Raw genomic sequence first — 18,384 nt, 5'->3', positions numbered from 1 at the left:
GATTCTTATATTTTCCCTGACCAAGAATTGAACCACAGCCCTAGTATATTGGGATGATGCTCTAACCAACTCGGCTACCTGGCCAGAGCTAAACATTTTGCTTTTATTTATTTATTTTTAGAGATGGGGAAGGCAGGGAGAAAGGGAGGGAGAGAAACATTGATCAGTTCCCTGTTGCTCACCCCCTGACCAGAGTCCAGGTCGTAACCCAGACATGTGCCCTGACTAGGAATCGAACTAGCAACCTTTTGCTTTTTGGGACGATGCCCAACTAACTGAGCTTCACTGGTCAGGGCTTGCTTTTCTTTTACCTAATTAAAGTGCTTATTCAAATACATAAACTTGTGTGTTCAGGTGACCTTTTTTGTTAGTCAGGACTTAGCAGTATTGTATTGTTTTCATGTCCTTGATGTGCAGAATCTCACTGCAGTCATCTATGATTGAGATTATGTATAGTTAAAATTAGAGATATTTGTTCATCACATAGAACATTAATTCAAGTTTACTTACACAGCAGATGACTTTTATGTTGTTTGTCTTTAGCTGCTGAAGGGGCCAACCTTGAACCCAGCCCTGGGAAATGTAGCCTCAGGTAGCTGCAAACTGAAAAATCGACCCAAGATGTTTGAACAGCCAGATCTATTAAATCTGTGGAATCAATATTGGAACCTTTGTTTTGGTTTGGTTTCAGTGGTAAATTGTTTTAAAATGTCCCCTTTGTTTCTGAAATCACAGTTGTGATTGTGTTTGCTTATGCAGAAATTGCAGATCACTAGTTTAAGTAGGAGTCTATCTCACATGCTGGCTACAGTTGATTCCTAAATCCATACAGGTGAGCAGGTAAATACATAGATTTATAGCCATCTGTTATCACAAGTTTTTAATATAAAGGAAACTACTCCTAAGTGGCACTGAGAGTGTTCAGTTTCTTTTGTTCACCTTGAACCCATAGCTTGGATTTCTTGGTCAGTGAATTGACTCTTCTTTATGTTGATACTGAGTCCTATTAAATTTAAAAACATAATTTCATCTACATCATTGTCACAGGATTAGTTAACTTCTAGGGCTTTTCCAAAACCTGTGTGGCATTGGAATTGTGTTTACTCAAATATTGTGTGGAAGCAAGCAGCTTGTCAAGTGGGTTTTGGAAACCCATCTATATACAGAGACTTTCTATGGCAGCAGTATTTGGCCTATTTTAAACTGCTCTTAAACTTGTTAAATAACCTTTAAAGAAGGGAGTTTGAAGGATTGTAACTTGTTCAGAAAATAACCACTACATTTAAAGCAATAATATATTGGGGAAATTCCCTTTTTCTTCCTACGTGTCTTATGTTCTCTCATGATGGTGTTTAAAAAAGCTATGTGTTTTAAACTTTGGTACTGAGCCCAAAGCCAAGAAGCAAGAAAAAGGCTCTCTCTGTAGTTCACTGGGGTCTTCCTCCAGTCACTCCTGCCTCCATCCAGGTTGAAGCCTCCTGTCTTCTGTCAGCAGCCAGCTACCATCCCAGGTCATTTTTTCTCATTTGTTTTTTTGACTTTTAAAATTTAATTCCTAATCTTGGGTTTGTAAATCCTTCTGTGACAGGTCCTCCTCATCATTATTCCCTGTCTGTTTTTAAGGAGAAAAGTCGTCTTTGGCATGCCATGATTTTCTGGGTTTTTCTTTTATTTCTTTGTTTCTCTACTTTATTATCTTGAGTTCCAGAATTTTCTCTGATCAATCATTTTATTTTTTGTGGAGTCGTTTCCTCTAAGCCCCTTGGGTGCTTCCTGTAGGAATGCACCTGGTACCTGAGACTTGCCCAGGGCCTTGTACCCCAGGCCACAGCTGTTCCAGCTTTCTTCTTTGCCTCTGAGCAAGCAGTATTGCAGGGGTTTAGGAAGCCTGAAGGAGTCCAGTGATTTATATACCTGAAAAATCACAAGATGATTATAAAGGGTCCAGTCACACTCCCCTTCCTCCAACAGGAAAGAGTGGGTGATGGGTAATGACAGGTGTTAGGCGACTAGAATTGGCAGTTTTATTACAGTCCAGTAGGAATCTTACCACATGTAAGGGAGATTCTGGGATGTGCATCCTTATACTGTGTACTGTAGGAAAGTACTAGATAGATTTATCAGCACAAAACATAGAAAAATAAAGTATATTGCTGAAGATGTGAGGGCTCCTACTAAAATATAAGTACCGAGAGTGCTGACTGCCAGAATGTGGATTTATGGGAAATAAAGCCCTAAAATACTTTCTCCAACAACAACAAAAAATAGACCTTTTGGAAACAGTTTTTTCTCTCTATGTACTTAGCTCCCATTGAGCTTAAATTTCTCTCAGTGTTGTGATAATGACAATTCAGTGTTACAGGATGTGGAAGATGAACCAAATAAATTAACCAGCGGCTTTTAAGGTACTTTACTCAGTGGCCAACCCTCTCAAATGCTTTGTAGAAAATTCCTGCTCAGTAGGTTTCTAGGCAGTTTTATGACTAGAAGAAAGAAATGGATTTTATTAAATGTTGGTGAAATACAGGCAGATAGTTTTGTGATAGTTAAATTAGTGTAGAATATTTGTAAGAAAAGCAGCTTCTCTTTACTGAAGTCACTGGAACATAACTTTTCTTGGCATTCCTGCCAGGCAATGTGTTTCTGCTTGAAATTCCCATAGACTAGGATTAAAAAAGCAAATGGAGAGTGTATTGTCTGGTCCTTTTCTGTCCTGTATGAAACTGTATGTCCTACAAAATGTTACAAATCAAATCCTGCATATGCAGCAGATGTATTTGGAGAGTTTCGAAGACTAGTAATGGGAATGATTCCATAATTACTAGCTGATATTTAAGATTTTTATACTATATATGGGTTGGAAAATAAGATTCATTAGTAAAGAATAAAGTGGAGTGCAAAGGGAATGCAAAAATAAATGCTTCAAGGGCCAGGCAGGTAACATAGAGGAGAGAAGCAGGCTGGGTGCAAGACAATGAGGAGAAGTGGGCACTTCAGCAACCCAGAGAGCCTTCTGCAGGCAGGCAGACACATTTCAAGTAAACACTTTCTAGGCCAAGTTGACATCCCTAAAATGAAGGAACTGCAATTATCTAAACTGAATAGGGGAATATTAACCTTAAAAGTAGTTTTCAACTTTTTGACAGGCTGTGCATAAATTATATCCTCTTGCATTGAGAAATGGGATATAGACCAACATTTCTGGAATGGGACATGGGGTCAGTATAAGTGGCTCCTTTCTCAAAGCAAGGATATATATTATGGGAACAGTCACAGGGTTCTTTTCTTTAGATTTTTGAGATTAGGGCAGATTCCACTGGACATTACTAACTGCAGATGGGCTAAGTACCTGGAGAGTTTTTGTAGCTCCTCCTAAAGCAGGGGTGTCAGATTCATTTTCACCAGGGACCACATCAGCCTCATGGTTGCCTTCAAAGGGCCAAAGTAATTTTAGGACTATATAAATGTAACTACTCCTTAACTGTTGAGGAGCTGAAATTATGTTCAACCCTTTGAAGGCAACTGCAAGGCTGATGTGGCACCTGGTGAAAATGAGTTTGACACCCTTATCCTAAAGCAAACACATTGTATGTTTGGACAATGAAGTAAAGATTAAGACTGGTAGGCCTAGGAAACCCTACTCAGAATTTGTTATTTATTATGACGTGTGTCTAGCAAAGTATAAGATGTGGTCCTTTCCCCAAAGCATTTGCAGTCTGGGAGATGAAAGGTAAATACATGAATCTCAATAACCAAGATAGAATATGGTTCTCATTATCCCTCAATAGAAACAGCATGACCCTAAAAGATATACTGAACCAAGAATTTAGGGGGAAATTTTTTGACTTATAAAAGAATAATTCTAAATGATGATCTTCCTAATATATTTAAGGGCATTTATATACAGATTATTGCTTATTTTCATCCACAAAATATGAAGATGAAGTGATTGAAGTTACTACTATTTGAAAAACATAAAATAACATGAATCATGTCTAAAATTGTAATGCAAGTTAATTAACATCTGTTTCTTCTGCAGAAGTTAGTATATTAGCCTCCTACACTTTTTTGATCACCCCATCAGTTGCACAGAATGTCGTGTGTCCTCTATACTGTAAAAAGGTTGTTAAGGGAGAAGCTTCTTTGTTCCTTTGATTCCACATCAGAGCAGAGTATACAAGACTTGTTGTAATGGAACTCTGGAAACTCAGACTCAACTGTGAGATGGACTGAATTCAGAATTCTCTCCTTCCTTTTTTTCTTGCCCTCTTCTAGAAGTGTTCTTTGGAGCTAGAGTAGGAGACAAAGGGAGGCCAGGGTCCAGCTGGCCCTCAGGGTCCTCCCATAACCAAAAGCATACCAACCACAACTGAAAGGATCAGTTGGAGTGGGTTGGGATTTTGGTTGCTATTGCAAGACTTTACTAATAATTTTCCACAGTTAATGTTTTGTTTAAAAAATAGTTACAGTTTATGTGAATTAATTCTAATACATATTCCTGGAACTTCACACATTCCTTCTTTCTCTAAGTACCAGTGAATTTTTTATTTGTTTTATTGTTTTGTTTCAACTATTCCCCTGAATTATTCTAATTGCAAAGTAAGAGAATGGATTTTTATTGCCACATTTATTAACATTATAAAAATAATTCATAAGTTTCATGAGAAATAATTATAAAACTGAAACAATATAAAAACCTATCAATTATTTCTAGAATTAATTGTGATTACTTTATAATATATTTTAGATTTTCATACATGGACACACATTCATGTTTTATTTAAAGGTCATTATATTTAGTACTAGTTTGCAATCTGCTTTTTTATTTAATATGCCTTAAACATCTTTTCATATTAATAAGTGTACATGTACAAAGTCATTTAAAAGTGGATGCATATGCTTCATATGTCTAGCTCTACCTACCACATTTTATTCAATTAATACACACTTTTTAGTTCATTTCTGGTCATTATAAATAACTTTACATACATGTTTACTCTCTTGCCTGATCACTTCTTAACATGAATTTCTAGGCATGGACATAACTGGTTTCATTTTAAACTATGAGTCCATAATCCCAAAGGATCCTCCAGGAAGATGGTGGGATTACTGCTCAGTAGTGTGAGGGTACCATTTCCTTTGTGTATGCGTGTACACACATAAACAATGCCTGACCTTGTCATGATTCACCTTTGTCAGTTCTTTTCTTTTTCCTTCATCTGCCAGTACTTGGGCCATTGTTACAGCGTTTTGAGTGTAAATTTTATAAAATGTTTATTGAGTGTTAAGTTTATAAAATGTTTGCTGTCTGGCAGGGTCAGTCCATACACAAATTGCTTTATTCAAAAACCACAATGAGATACCACTTCACACCTGTTAGAATGGCCATCATAAACAAATCATCAAACAAGTGTTGGAGAGGATGCCTGGTCAAAAGGCAGTGTTGGAGAAAAGGGAGCCCCAGGGCACTGGTGGTGGGAATACAGACTGGTACAGCCAATGTTGGAAAACAGTACGGAATTTCCTCAGAAAACTAAAAATGGAACTGCCTTTTGACCAGGCAATTCCACTGCTGGGATTATATCCTAAGAACTGTGAAACATCAATTCAAAGGAACCTATGCGTCCCAATGTTCATAGCAGCACAATTTACAATAGCCAAGTGCTGGAAGCAACCTAAGTGCCCATCAGTGAATGAATGAATCAATAAACTATGGTATGTTTACACAATGGAATACTATGCAGCAGAAAGAAGGAAAGGAGCTCTTACTCTTTGCGACAGCATGGATGGAACTGGAGAGCATTACACTAAGTGAATAAGCCAGGTGGAGAGGGACAAATACCGTATGATCTCACCTTTAAGTGGAACCTAATGAAAAGAACGAATAAGCAAGCAAAATATAACCAGAGACTTTGAAATTAAAAACAATCTGACAGTAACCAGAGGGGAGGTGAGAGGAGATAATGGGAAGAAAGGGGGAAACGGTTTTCAGGAACAACTATATAGGACACATGGACAAAACCAAGGGGGCTTGGAAGCAGGGGAGGAAGGTGAGGATGGCTGGGTTGGAGTGGGAGTGGTGGGGGGTAAGTGCAGACAACTCTAATTGAACAACAATAAAATAATTTTTAAAAAAATTTCTGTTCTTACATATTTTCAAATGAATTTATAGCATTTTAGAAGTTCTACAAATGATTCCTTTGAGATTTTCTTTGGACTTACATTAAAATCATAGGTTAACTTAGTAAGACAAAGTCTTCAGTGAGAATTTTGAGTTGTTTTATTCAGAAATGTGATGTCTCTCTCCATTTGTTTAGTTCTCCTTTTACGTATCTCGATAAAATATTTTTGTTTTTGTCATGTAGCTAGTACATGCACATCTGTTTTTGTTCATTAACTTGTAGAGCTGTGGACTTTTTCTTGTTTATAATTTTGATTGCATCCCCTAAAGTTTAGATTTGTAGTATTTGTGTTCTCATTCCCAGAGTGCTCTGGATATAGTTTGATTTCCTCTTTCATCCATTAATAGAGGTTACTTATTTTTTACTTAAGTTTTTTCTTTTTTGGTTTTGTTTTGCTTATCCTTTGTTACTAATTTCTTGGTTAATTTTATTGTCATCTGAGAACAAGAAGAATTATTTTTAAAGTTCTCTGTTTTATGACTGTCTCATAAAACATTTTCATTTTCTGTTTTCAGTATTCAGAGTTGAAGTTGCTGTGAATTTATTGTAGATTCTCTGAGAACTTGTTTGAACTTTTTTATTCTGGACAATGGTAGAGAAGGAAGTTTTTGTGTTTGCCTGAATTGGAACACAGTTGTCTGTTGGAAAAATGGCTACCAAAGAATATAAGCATTGATGCCACAGGGAAGTGCTGTATCTTTTAAAAGCCTGCTTTCTGCATTTACTAAGGCAATTTGAAGTGTGTATAGGTACTGCCCACCTGTCATAACTGGGCAAAACTATTCTTGATAGGTGTCTTCCTATTGCCAGTGTGCTTGCTTTCCTTTTCAAATGTGTTGCCAAGCGATGGTAGGAGTAGCTACTCAAGTGTCAGCTACCAGTGCTGACCAAAGCCTCTGTGACCCTGGGTGACATTTTCTCTATGACTCAGCTCACCTCCAGCCCGCTCTGCCCAACCCATTACTTCACAGGCAGGCTTTTTCTTTTTCTTTTTTTAATTTCAAGAATATAAGATTTAATGGTGAGCCATTTATTAGCATGTACTGATCTAATATAGCTTCTTCTAATAACTGAAAGAAAAGTAGCTACAGTTGACACTGAATAATGCCAGGGTGAGGGAAACTTAACTACTAATAGCCTACCATTGACTGGAAGCCTTACTGTGACAGCTACTGTTCAGCAGTGACTGCGAATGCAAAAAGTCAATTAACACATATTTGTATGTTAAGTTTACTATATATATACTATGTTCTTACCATAAAGTAAGCTAGAGAAAAGAAAATATTATTAAGAAAATCATAAGGAAGAGAAAACTCATTTACAGTATCTATTGAAAAAAGTCAGTATGTAAGTGGACCTGCACGGTTCAAACCCATATTGTTCAAGGATCAACTGTATTTTGAAGTTAGGTTTTATACATAATAAATATCAACCCTTGAAAATTAACATCTGGTCACAAGCATAGATTTTCACAGAATCTTCACTGTAGATAGTGGTAAAGAGCCAAGAATTCATAAGCGAAATCTGTTACCTAAATATAACTTAAAAATATCACCATAGTTTTTCCATAGGAAACTCTCCTTTGAGTGTGAAATCCATATATTTGTACATTGTATAAAAAGATGCTCATGCTCAGAGAAAGGTAACTAAATTTCTTTAGCACCATAAAGGGTTCTTTATTCTAATATTAATCAAATTCAAGCTAACGATCTGGGGACAGCTAGGAAACCTTGATGCAGATATCAAGGCTGCTGCAGAGCAGTGGGTTTCAGCATATTTCTTAGAATCTTCTACTCGCCAGCCCTGGCTTAGATCCATCTATTTCTGGTGGTAATTACACCCTTCTTGTTGCATCTGCTTACATATTAGAATTTTTCATTGTTTTTGTTTGCTAAATTACTCAGTAAAATAAAACTGTACAAAGCACCAACTAGACAAGCAGTTCTTAACCCAACTTGCACATTGCAAACACTAGGGAAGATTTTTATAAAACTTATGTTTGTATTCCATCAGAATATCTATCAGAATATCCAGTATCATCAAAAGCTGCCAGGTGATTCAAATATGCATCCAGGATCGCAAACCAGGCAGTGGGGTAATGAGTGAGCCTGTCTAGATGATGTAGGGATGGTAGAGCATAGTCAAATCATCCATTCATTATGTTATATTATCTAGAATATAATCAATTTAGAAAGGGTGGAGGCTTGCCAATAAATTCCAGTGACCCTCAGGAGTCTCAAATTCAAATCTAGAGGAGCTGGAGATGAAATTAAAAGGGAAATTTAATTAAAAAATTGGGAACCCTCACTATGGCAAACAGGAACGAGTTCAAGTTCCATCTAAAGTGGGTGGCTGTGACTCAGTTCTGGTTAATGATTAACACAAAGAATGTAAACCAGTGCTGCTGCATATTTTAATTTTTCAAGAAAAATCAGGTGTGTGTATGTATATAATCTCCCGATTTTTCAAAATAATTTATGAAGTTGGAAAGCAAAACAACGACGCCAGCTGAGTAGACTAGAGACTTTTGCTATACACAAACCAAGGCCCAATTCCAAGTGTTGGAGCTATAGGACCAAGGAGTATACCTGGTGGTGGCTGCAGAACCTGAGCTTGCTGCCTGAGTCATCAGTTCTATACATATAAGGATCAAAAACAAACTAATTAGCCACTAAACATGTGACATGTAACACAAGTAAACATTCCTCCACACTTTAATTTATCCCTTAAAAATTTTATTTCATACTACCATTAAAAAATAAAATGAGTACTTATATAAAAATCACATTAGAGTCATTTTGAGAGACAGGAGAGCATACAATTCTGTTCTAAAAATGGACACATCAGTGAAACAGACATAATATGAGGAGTGTCCTTTCAGACTTGCCCAAGGATGGTAATGCTAATGTGAAAGGAGAATATGGTTACCTCCTTATGTGTTCTTTAATACTTATTTTATACTGATGTGTACATTAAAAACACAAAGTATCTGTGGATTGGTTAGACATCGAGTGACAGTGAGTATTGCCTTGATGTTCCATTATTGGGCATCTGTAGGCCCTGCATGTATTTACATATTATAGAACATGTACAGATGATTTCTGGAAAAGCAATTTGAAATACGCACATCAGAGTTTCTCAAGCACATACTTTTTGATCCAACATTTACACCTTTAGCAATGCATAACTATAGAAATACACAAGTACACAAAAATTAACATGTGTGAGAATGTTTGCCAAGAAGTTTAGTGTCTCCTACCTTCCGTCTCTTGAAATCCTGGGAGCCGCCTCCATACACTCAAGATATCATCCAGATAAAAGCAGAAGATATTTAGAACTGGGTAACAACGAATTACTGGAAAAAATAAGCTTCAAGGAAACCATTTTAATTAGTTTTTCAAATTGTAAGCCACAATCCATGGGTTGGTCACAACATCAATCTAGGAGATTGCCACCAGATTTTTTTTTTTTAATTTAAAAGAAAAGAATAAAATAGAGCCAGACAGCACTCAAGTAAATTAAATATACTAAGGGGAAATGTTGTGTTTTGTAAATACATTTTTTCCATTTCATACATACACGCACAGGCATCTGTATACCCATTGTGATGTAAGTTGTGTTTCTCACTCTGAGTCATAACAAAAAAGCTGAGAAACAATAAACATTTTTCTGACTAATGTTAAACCAGAATGCTATTTTTTTTGTCCACTGATAGCAGGTGGCAGCTTTTTTGGAAAACCCACTCATTTATACATGCATGTAAATATATGTTGTTTGTAGGGCCATGAAGAAGTCCAAAAGTATACACATCACACAGGGAATATGGAAATTATTATAAAAAGGGAGAACTTTCATTTTTATATTTTCATTACTTTATGTACTCTATATATGATATCCTTATAGGCTTATATTGCATATTTTTCTCCTTCCTCATTTTAATTTTTCAATTACTTTTGACATACATTATTATATTAGTTTCAGGTATAATAATTATACATTAATTATTATACATTAATTATACCAATAATTATACATTACATAACTTACAAATAATTATCCCAATAAATCCAGTACCCATCTGACAACATGCATAGTTTGAATATTACTGACTATATTCCCTATGCTGTACTTTACATCCCCATGAGTATTCTGTAACAACAAATTTGTCCTTCTTATCCCTTCATCTTTTTCACCCATCCCCCCAATCCTCCACCCATCTCGCAGCCATCAAATGTTCTCTGTATCTATGAATCTGTTTCTGTTCTACTTGTTTGTTTATTTTGTTTTCCAGATTCAATTGTTGATAGATATGTATGAGTTGCCATTTCATTGTGCATATTTTTGATATGTTTTTTATTCCTTTTAAAGAAGACTAACATTTCATATAATATTGGTTTGGTGGTAATGAACTCCTTTAGCTTTTTCTTATCTGGGAAGCTCTTTTTCTGTCCTTCATTTCTAAATGATAGCTTTGTTGGGTAGATTAATCTTGATTGTAGGTGCTTCCTTTTCATCACTTTGATTATTTCTTACCAATCCCTTTCAGCCTGGAATGTTTTTGTTGAGAAATTAGCTGACAGTCTTATGGGAACTCCCTTTTAGGTAACTAACTGCTCTTCTCTTGCTGCTTTTAAGTTTCTCTCTTTGTCTTTAACCTTTTGCATTTTAGTTATTTGTGTTGGTGTGGGCCTCTTTGGGTTCGTCTTAATTGGGTCTCTCTGTGCTTCCTGGACATGTATGTCTATTTTCTTCACCAAGTTAGGAAATTTTCTGTCACTACTTTTTTCAAATAGGTTTTCAATTTCTTGATTTCTCTCTTTTCATTTCAGCACCTCTATAACCAAATGTTGGTATGCTTGAAATTGTCCCAGAATCCTTACTCTATCCTCATTTTTTTTTTAGTTTCTTTTTTCTTCTTGCTGTTGTGATTGGGTATTTTTACTCCCTTATATTCCAAATTATTGATTTGATTCTTTGCTTCATCTACTCTAGTGTTGATTCCTTATAAATTATTCTTCATTTCAATTAGTGTCTCTCATTTCTGATTGGTCCTTTTTTATGCTGTTGAGGTCCTGAGTTCCTTGAGCATCCTTATAACCAGTATTTTGAACTCTGCATTTAGTTGATTGCTTATCTCCATTTTGTTTAGTTCTTTTTCTGGCATTTTGTTCTTTCTTTCATTTATGCCATGTTTTTTTTGTCTCCTCATTTTGGCAGCCTCCCTGTGTTTGTTTCCCTTTATTAGGCAGAGCTTCTATGTCTCCCAGGCTTGGTAGTGTGGCCTAATGTAGTAGGTGTTCTATAGTGTGTAGTGGCTCTCTAGTGACCAGACTCTCTGATCACTCCAGGTGGGCATTCCAGTTGCCCCCCCTCATGTGGGTGTGGGCTTTGTATACCCTCCTCTTATAGTTGAGCCTTGAATGCTGTTGCAACATCACTAGGAGGGGTTTATCCCCAGGCTGATCCACTGCAAGGACTGATTTTGACCACCAACTATGGAACTCTGGCCACTGTGGATGATCAGCTGTGCAGCTGCTGACTCCATGGAGCAGAACTCACTCTAGTGGAGCTCTGGTGCCCACTGAGTCCACCCCTTGAGTATATCTTTGTGGAGGTGGTTGGGTGGTGATGCTTTGACATGGTCTGAGGCTGTTGATTGGGTACACTGACTCTGAGATCTCCTAGGAGGTTCAGGCCAAGGTCAGCTGCCACCTGTGTTCTGCCCAGGGCCACTGGGCATAAACTGCAAATGTATCTGCAGGTGGCTGCTACTTGTGCTGGGCTTGGAGGTGCCCAGGTGAGGCCAGGCTGTGAACCCAGGCCAGCTGCTATGAGTGCCCGGGGCTGGAGCCATTTAGTAAGTGGTATGGGGCGTGCTGCTTGTTTGAGAGGTTTTAGGGAAATATGTGAAGCATGAGCCAAGATAGGCCATTAGTATGGAAAAGCCACTGGAAATAGCTTAGGAGGGCCTGAAAGTTGGGTGGGGCAGCTCAGAGAATCACCTTGGAGGACACTGTGAGCCAGGTTGCTGAAGACTCAGATATGGTGCCCACCTGCTGGCTCTGTGCAAGGAAGGCTCATCAAAGGAACCTTGGACTCTGACAGCACTTCTCTTTGAGAGAAAGCTGTCTCCCTTCTTCCCTAGCTCTCATCCTCGTGCCAGACAATTAAGTTTCTTCCAGTATGTCTCTGGTGCCTTTCAAGCTGCAACCCCAGTGCTGCAGCTCAGATGGGAGTGAGTCCTACTAAGTCTGTGTCCTTTAAGAGGAACTGCCTGGGACTCCTGAAGCCTTCAGTCTTCCTCAGCCACACTACCCACTGGTTTTTACAGCCAGAGGTTGTGGGGACTTCTCTTCCTGGCACTGGAACCCTGGGCTGGAGGGCCTGGTGTAGGGATGGGACCCTCGCTTCTCAGGGGGGACCTCTGCTACTGTAATATCTTTCCCAATTTTTATCAGCCACACATGAGTGTGGGGCCAGCTTGTTCTGTCTCCAACCCTTGCACCAGTCTCAGTGTGGCCTGTGCTTTAATTCCCTAGTTGTAGGATTTCCATTCACCCAGATTTCAGGCATTCTGAATGATGGTGGTTCTATAGTTTAGTTGTAATTTTGATGTGGTTGTGGGAGGTGTGTACTGCTTTTATTACACCATCATCTTGCCCAGAAGAGGCAGGATTTTTCTTGTAGTGAGTTGAGTCATGCCTTCACTGGGGTCTTATTTCTATCATTTCATAGAATTTTTAATTTAAAATTTGGGGCATATTTAACTTTTCTAACCCAGGTGCAATTTGTTCCCTTTTAATACTGCATCATTCATTTCTAGGTAGGAGTTGGTGGGGGACAGGAACTTGATGCTGAGTTCCAGCACACTTTCATCCTGGCCATCCCGCCACGGTTCCTTCCAGCAGGTGGCGATGGAGCACTCCCTGAGCCCAGCCCTCAGTCACCCCCACCCAATCCAGATGACAGATGGAAGATAGATATTTCAATCTTATCATTTCCTCATGTTTAATATAATTAATTTTAGCTCCCCATCTTTAGTGGAATGTGTAGCAGGAGCTATATTCTCAGACTTTCTCTTCCTTCCCTGAATTTCAAACCTATCCTAGTACAAAATACTGAACACATTCAGGGACCTCCTTGGCTTTTAGGGAGAGGCTGAATCACAGACAGAGAGCAGGCCTAAGGAAGTAGGGAGACATGGTGGTGGAGACATTTCTTAGTTAGGACCTGAGGTAGGAGAGGACAAGAAGGGGATTTAGAAGGTCCTGTGAGAGGATGTCCTATATCTATCTAATGGAAAGACAGGAGTACATGTGTTAGTAAAAGCCCTGCTTCCAGTCTCCATAGTGGACTGTGTGAGGCCTCCTTTCTTTTCCAAGGATAATAGATAACTTCAGACACTTGTGGCACTTAAAAGTGGCCGTACTCTACTTATTTGTAAAGATGGACACTAATTTAGTTTTAGGTTTTTTTTCTTTATTGTGCACTTTCTGACTATATGACTGTAAGTATTGGGAAAGATATATAAAAAATATAAGTAAAATATGAATTTTACTCTCTTCCCATACCTATTGTCTCCCTTCTTTGGGGGTAGGAAGGGACACGGAATACACTAAGTAAACTGAAATTGACTCTGATAATAGGAACTTTAAAAATTCTGTTAGGAATTGAACAATAATAAAGTAATTTAAAAAAATTCTGTTAGGGAATCTGTCATCAATATTTGCTTTTAAATGGTAAACGTTTCAGGATTACATGTGTGAAGTTATATGTATATAAATGATATACATTTATACATGTATATATTATACATGTATAATATTATACATGTATATATTATACATGTATAATATTATACATGTATAAATGTCTTTTCTTAAAATATTTAAATTGGATATATTAAGAAAAATATTTTATTGTATCCTTAATAATGTATGAATTATTAGAACTATAGTTAGAGGTTTTGATCAGTTATATTTGATAGTAAAACTTACCCAGCAGATTTTTTATTATAGATTCTTCCCTTTAAAATAAAGACCCCAGCTACTCTGAACTTTTAAAAGAAGTTTAATACTGAAGCAAATTTATTTCTCTTATGACTTGAATTACTACTCAAATGTCATTGTTAAGTTACTTTTCTTGGGTTAAATGAAAAACCCACTGCTTCTAACTATTGTGGTTTAATCTGTAATTAATATGTTACTTTAGGGAAAGATTATGAGGCTTTGATTTCCCAGTTTACAAAGTAAATAAATTCTTGGGCAATTGTTTGAAGAACATTTTGTGATACATCTTTTAACTGACTGTTGTGTATTATTCTCCATGAATTTTGGTATTTTGGTGCCACCTTGTGGCTTGACTTTGTAGTAACTTCCACTCTCACATTTTAAACAGTATCCTGGGCTGAAGAAAATAGTGGAAATTCTTTCCAAAATACAAATTATGTAGTACTATCAGTCTGCATAAAAATTGTTGGGAATGACTTGTTTGTCATTTGGTCAATGGCCAAGCAAAAATAATGAGAAAAGTATCTAAGACATTTTTCTTCATTTTTGAAATTCAGTTTTATATTTGTCCCTAGTTGCTGCTGTTTGAACGATCTTGGATGAGCAGGTGGAAGTCTTCTATTCTGCATGAAGGGGAAGGGAACATAAGGAATGTGAAGTGGAGAGGCCATCTGATTGCTTGGGCCAATAATATGGTAAAAAGCATGTCTCCTTCTTCCTAATGCTTCTGCAGAGCCAAAGGAGGGGCCAGACTGAGAGGGAGGTAACAAAGGGAGAAGATGCCACTTGCTGCAATGGTCATTTCTAAAAGATACAAATGGCAATTCATATCATACCCGGAAGGTTAAAGAAATTAGATTGCTCTTGGCTTTCATAATAGAGTAACTCCCAACATATTCTGTACTCTATTTTAGAGGAAGAAACCTGAGGTATGGAGAATAGCCAAGAAAATAAAAAAGCATCTTAACTGAAAGGCTGCATTGGGAATGTGGTCTTGAAAATACCATCTGCTTATTAGCCAAGGGCAAGTAACAGTGAATATGAAACAAGTACAGAATATTGCCAATTCTATTTTTTCACTCCCCTTATAATCACAAGCAAAATATGTGCCTGCCTTTTAAAAAGTGGATCATGGTTTTTGGTGCCAGACTTAAAGTTTACTCAATGTGAATTAGAGCTGATAGTTTAAAAATTGTCTTTTTGACAGCTGGCATATCCTTTGAAATTTCAAGGTATATAACTTAGTAGATTAGCTCTATTCTTTTCTCCCGGAATCTACTTTGCTATTCAGGACTTTTCTTACTGTTTTCCTTGGTCAAGTAAAGGTAAACAAACTAGTGGTCCCTTGGTTTATTTTTAGTTAGCAGCTTGCTTGATGTTTCCATTTGAGCACTTTAAATGTCAGGTGTAGTTTTTTTTTTTAGTAGTGGATTTTCAATTTCAAAGTGTTTCTAAACAGCAAATTTCATTTTGTAGTGAGTGGAATGATACATTAGAAATGTTACTTGTCTTTCATTTTAGAAATGCAGTTGTTGACATTCTATACATTTCACATTTGTGTTGTATTTGAGCCAGTGATGGCATCTACCAATAAAATTGCTTTTGTCCAGAAAGAAATATTGAGGTTTTCTTTTGTTCGGGGTTCTCACAGGTTTCTGTGGAGTAGGAGCATTTCCTTTGCATGGCTCCCAGCAGTACTCAATAAACACTGTCAATATTTTGTAGTGCTAGTTATCAGTGGTATGTAGCAGTGGCTGTTAATAAATTTTTCTTTACTTTTCTTCTCCCAAGAAGAGGCTGCTTAATGCTATTTTATTTTACAGGGTGTGAAGATTTTTGACATTACCTCAAAGCAAAGAATCACCAATGTGCCCCGGGATGATATAAGTCTTCGCCCAGATATGTATCCCTGCAGCCTCTGCTGGAAGGACAGTGTGACACTGATTATCGGCTGGGGGACATCTGTCAAGGTGGTTTTGCTTGGCTTATAATAAGTTCATGTTGTTACAGATCCATTGAGGTTGGTCCAAAGGAATACGAGTTCTTGAATGACTCCTTGCAACCAGAATATTTTCACCATGAGTATTATTGCAACCATAGTATTTTTGCCATGTGATAATCATTTAATACTCAGTCCTTTCCTAAGCATAAGTTTTAAGACAGTCTTTCTTTCCCACGTTGTAGAAAACAAACTGAACTTTTCTATGTTCACAAGATGCTACTTTTTTTAAAGTCTTTTTTAAAATTTCCTATAGCCCATTTGGTTTTGGCTAGTTATAGAACATGGTGTTAGTTTTGTGGGTTCATCAGGTTTTCCTTTCTCTATTCTTCTTTCCATTTCCCTTAGCTCTTTCATTAGAGTTAATGGCAGAGAAAGGATAAAACTAAATCATCCTGCTTGCTTGGTAATAATATAAAGGAGTAGAGGCCCAGGCTTCTTGTCAGTAAGACTTAGGACTATTTTGTGGCATATAACTATCCCCTTTATGTGCCCAAGTAAATGAAATTTAGTTATTCTACAAAAGAGGCCCAAAGCTTACTCACATTTATTTCATGGATCACAGTGCTTGTTTTGTATTAGATACTTCAGAGCCAAAAGTTGTTTCCCAAAAGCTATATAGCTTAACCTAAACAGAATAAAATAGAAACTAGCTGAGGTAAAAATGGTATGAGAAAGTATACGAGCAGTAGTCCAATGGAAGAGCTCTGGCTTTAGAGTCAGATCAGGCATCAATTACAAGGTCTCCATTCACTTCCTGTGTGATCCTTTCTGAGACTAAATCTCCTCATCCACAAAATGGGAGTACTAGTTATTCTCACATCCTAAATTTTGTGGAGGATTAAATGAGGTAATGCAAATAAAGAGCTTAGCATAGAATCTGACCTATTACGTCTAATAAATATTAGTTGTCTTTGTTATATCATAAAATTCTAGGAAAGTCATTAAAGAGACATGGCTTTTTAAAATTTACTCTTCTGTGGAAAATGGAAGCATAAAAATAATTAATGTCATGCTTCTTATTACCAAAACAAAAGCATAATTTACCTGAGGTTAGGTACCTCCTGTCTCTCACATTGGTAGGATTCAAGTTCTCTTTCTTAATTTAACATGCGCTAATTGTTTTCCTGTGTTAATGAACACAGCCTGATTCATATTAATGATAATGGGAAGGAAGTTATGTCCAGAGCCTAGGATAAAAAAAAATGATTCTCCAGTTTCCCTATCCCGTGTGTGTCATTACTCACTAAAAACAAAACAAAAAAACAAAAAAAAAACACCTTACGTTGTTGATAGTTTTAAAGTTCTTTAAATGGACCAGGTGGCTTTTTTTTGTTTGCTTTAAAGTTGCTTTTTCTTTTGGTGAAAAACAAGGAAAATTAGCCTGTAGGGACACATAAGTAGTTTGCTGATTTCTATAAGAAATGCTTTCTCTATGAGGATGCATAGAGCAGCCCCCAAGAGAGCAAGCGCTAATTCCTGCAACCTGGAAATGTTTCTTTAAATGGTAGAATACTATTGCAAAAGATGTGATTAATTAAGGGTCTTGAGATGGGGACATTATCCTGCATCAACTGGGTGGGCCCTAAATGCAGTCACACCTGTTCTTAAAGCGGGAGTGCTCTCACCAAAGGAAGGAAGACAGTGTGACTATGGAGGCAGAGATTGGAGTGACTCACCCAAGGAGTGCCAGCAGCCCCAGAAGCTAGAGGAAGCAAGGATTCTAGATGCTTTTCTAGAGCCTCCGGAGGGCATGCAACTCTACCAATACCTAGATTTTTAGCCCAGTGAAACTGATCTGACTTCTTGCCTACAGAACTATGAAAGAAGTGATTTGTTATTTTAAACTACCAAGTTTGTGATAATTTGTTACAGAAGCCATGGGAAACTAATGCACTTTGTACCTGAATTACAATCCAAGTCATGATTTTTCTTGTCAAATATTTCAGTTTGTTGGGGATTCCTCTTCTTCAGAATCAATTAGGAATATATATTGAGTACTTCTTGGTGGAGAATCTTTCTGCCTGCTGTTGAGGGAAGATAAGATAGGACATCATCTTTTTCTCTCAGACAGAGCATTCTTTTTTTTTTAAAGACTTTATTTATTTATTTTTACAGAGAGGGGAAGGGAGGGAGAGAGAAAACCATCAGTGTGTGGTTGCCTCTCATGCGCCCTCTACTGGGGACCTGGCCT

At 37.2% G+C, this 18,384-nt stretch overlaps 1 protein-coding gene across 3 annotated transcripts in view; it reads left to right on the top strand.

Annotated features, from left to right (window-relative positions):
* The window catches only part of VPS41 (VPS41 subunit of HOPS complex), a 225,814-nt gene that overhangs the window by 111,759 nt on the left and 95,671 nt on the right, over positions 1–18,384 (top strand). For all 3 annotated transcript variants that reach the window (XM_045827611.1, XM_045827610.1, XM_045827609.1), the window contains 2 exons: positions 14,767–14,886; positions 16,015–16,161. In XM_045827611.1, coding sequence (XP_045683567.1) covers positions 14,767–14,886; positions 16,015–16,161 — 267 coding nt within the window. The remainder of the gene's footprint in view (positions 1–14,766; positions 14,887–16,014; positions 16,162–18,384) is intronic.

The sequence above is a fragment of the Phyllostomus hastatus genome, unplaced genomic scaffold (assembly GCF_019186645.2).
Source record: "Phyllostomus hastatus isolate PE091 unplaced genomic scaffold, TTU_PhHast_1.1 phas_scaffold_78, whole genome shotgun sequence".
Lineage (NCBI taxonomy): Eukaryota > Metazoa > Chordata > Mammalia > Chiroptera > Phyllostomidae > Phyllostomus > Phyllostomus hastatus.
The sequence above is the reverse complement of the archived record's forward strand: the minus strand, read 5'-3'. Positions and strand labels throughout refer to the sequence as shown.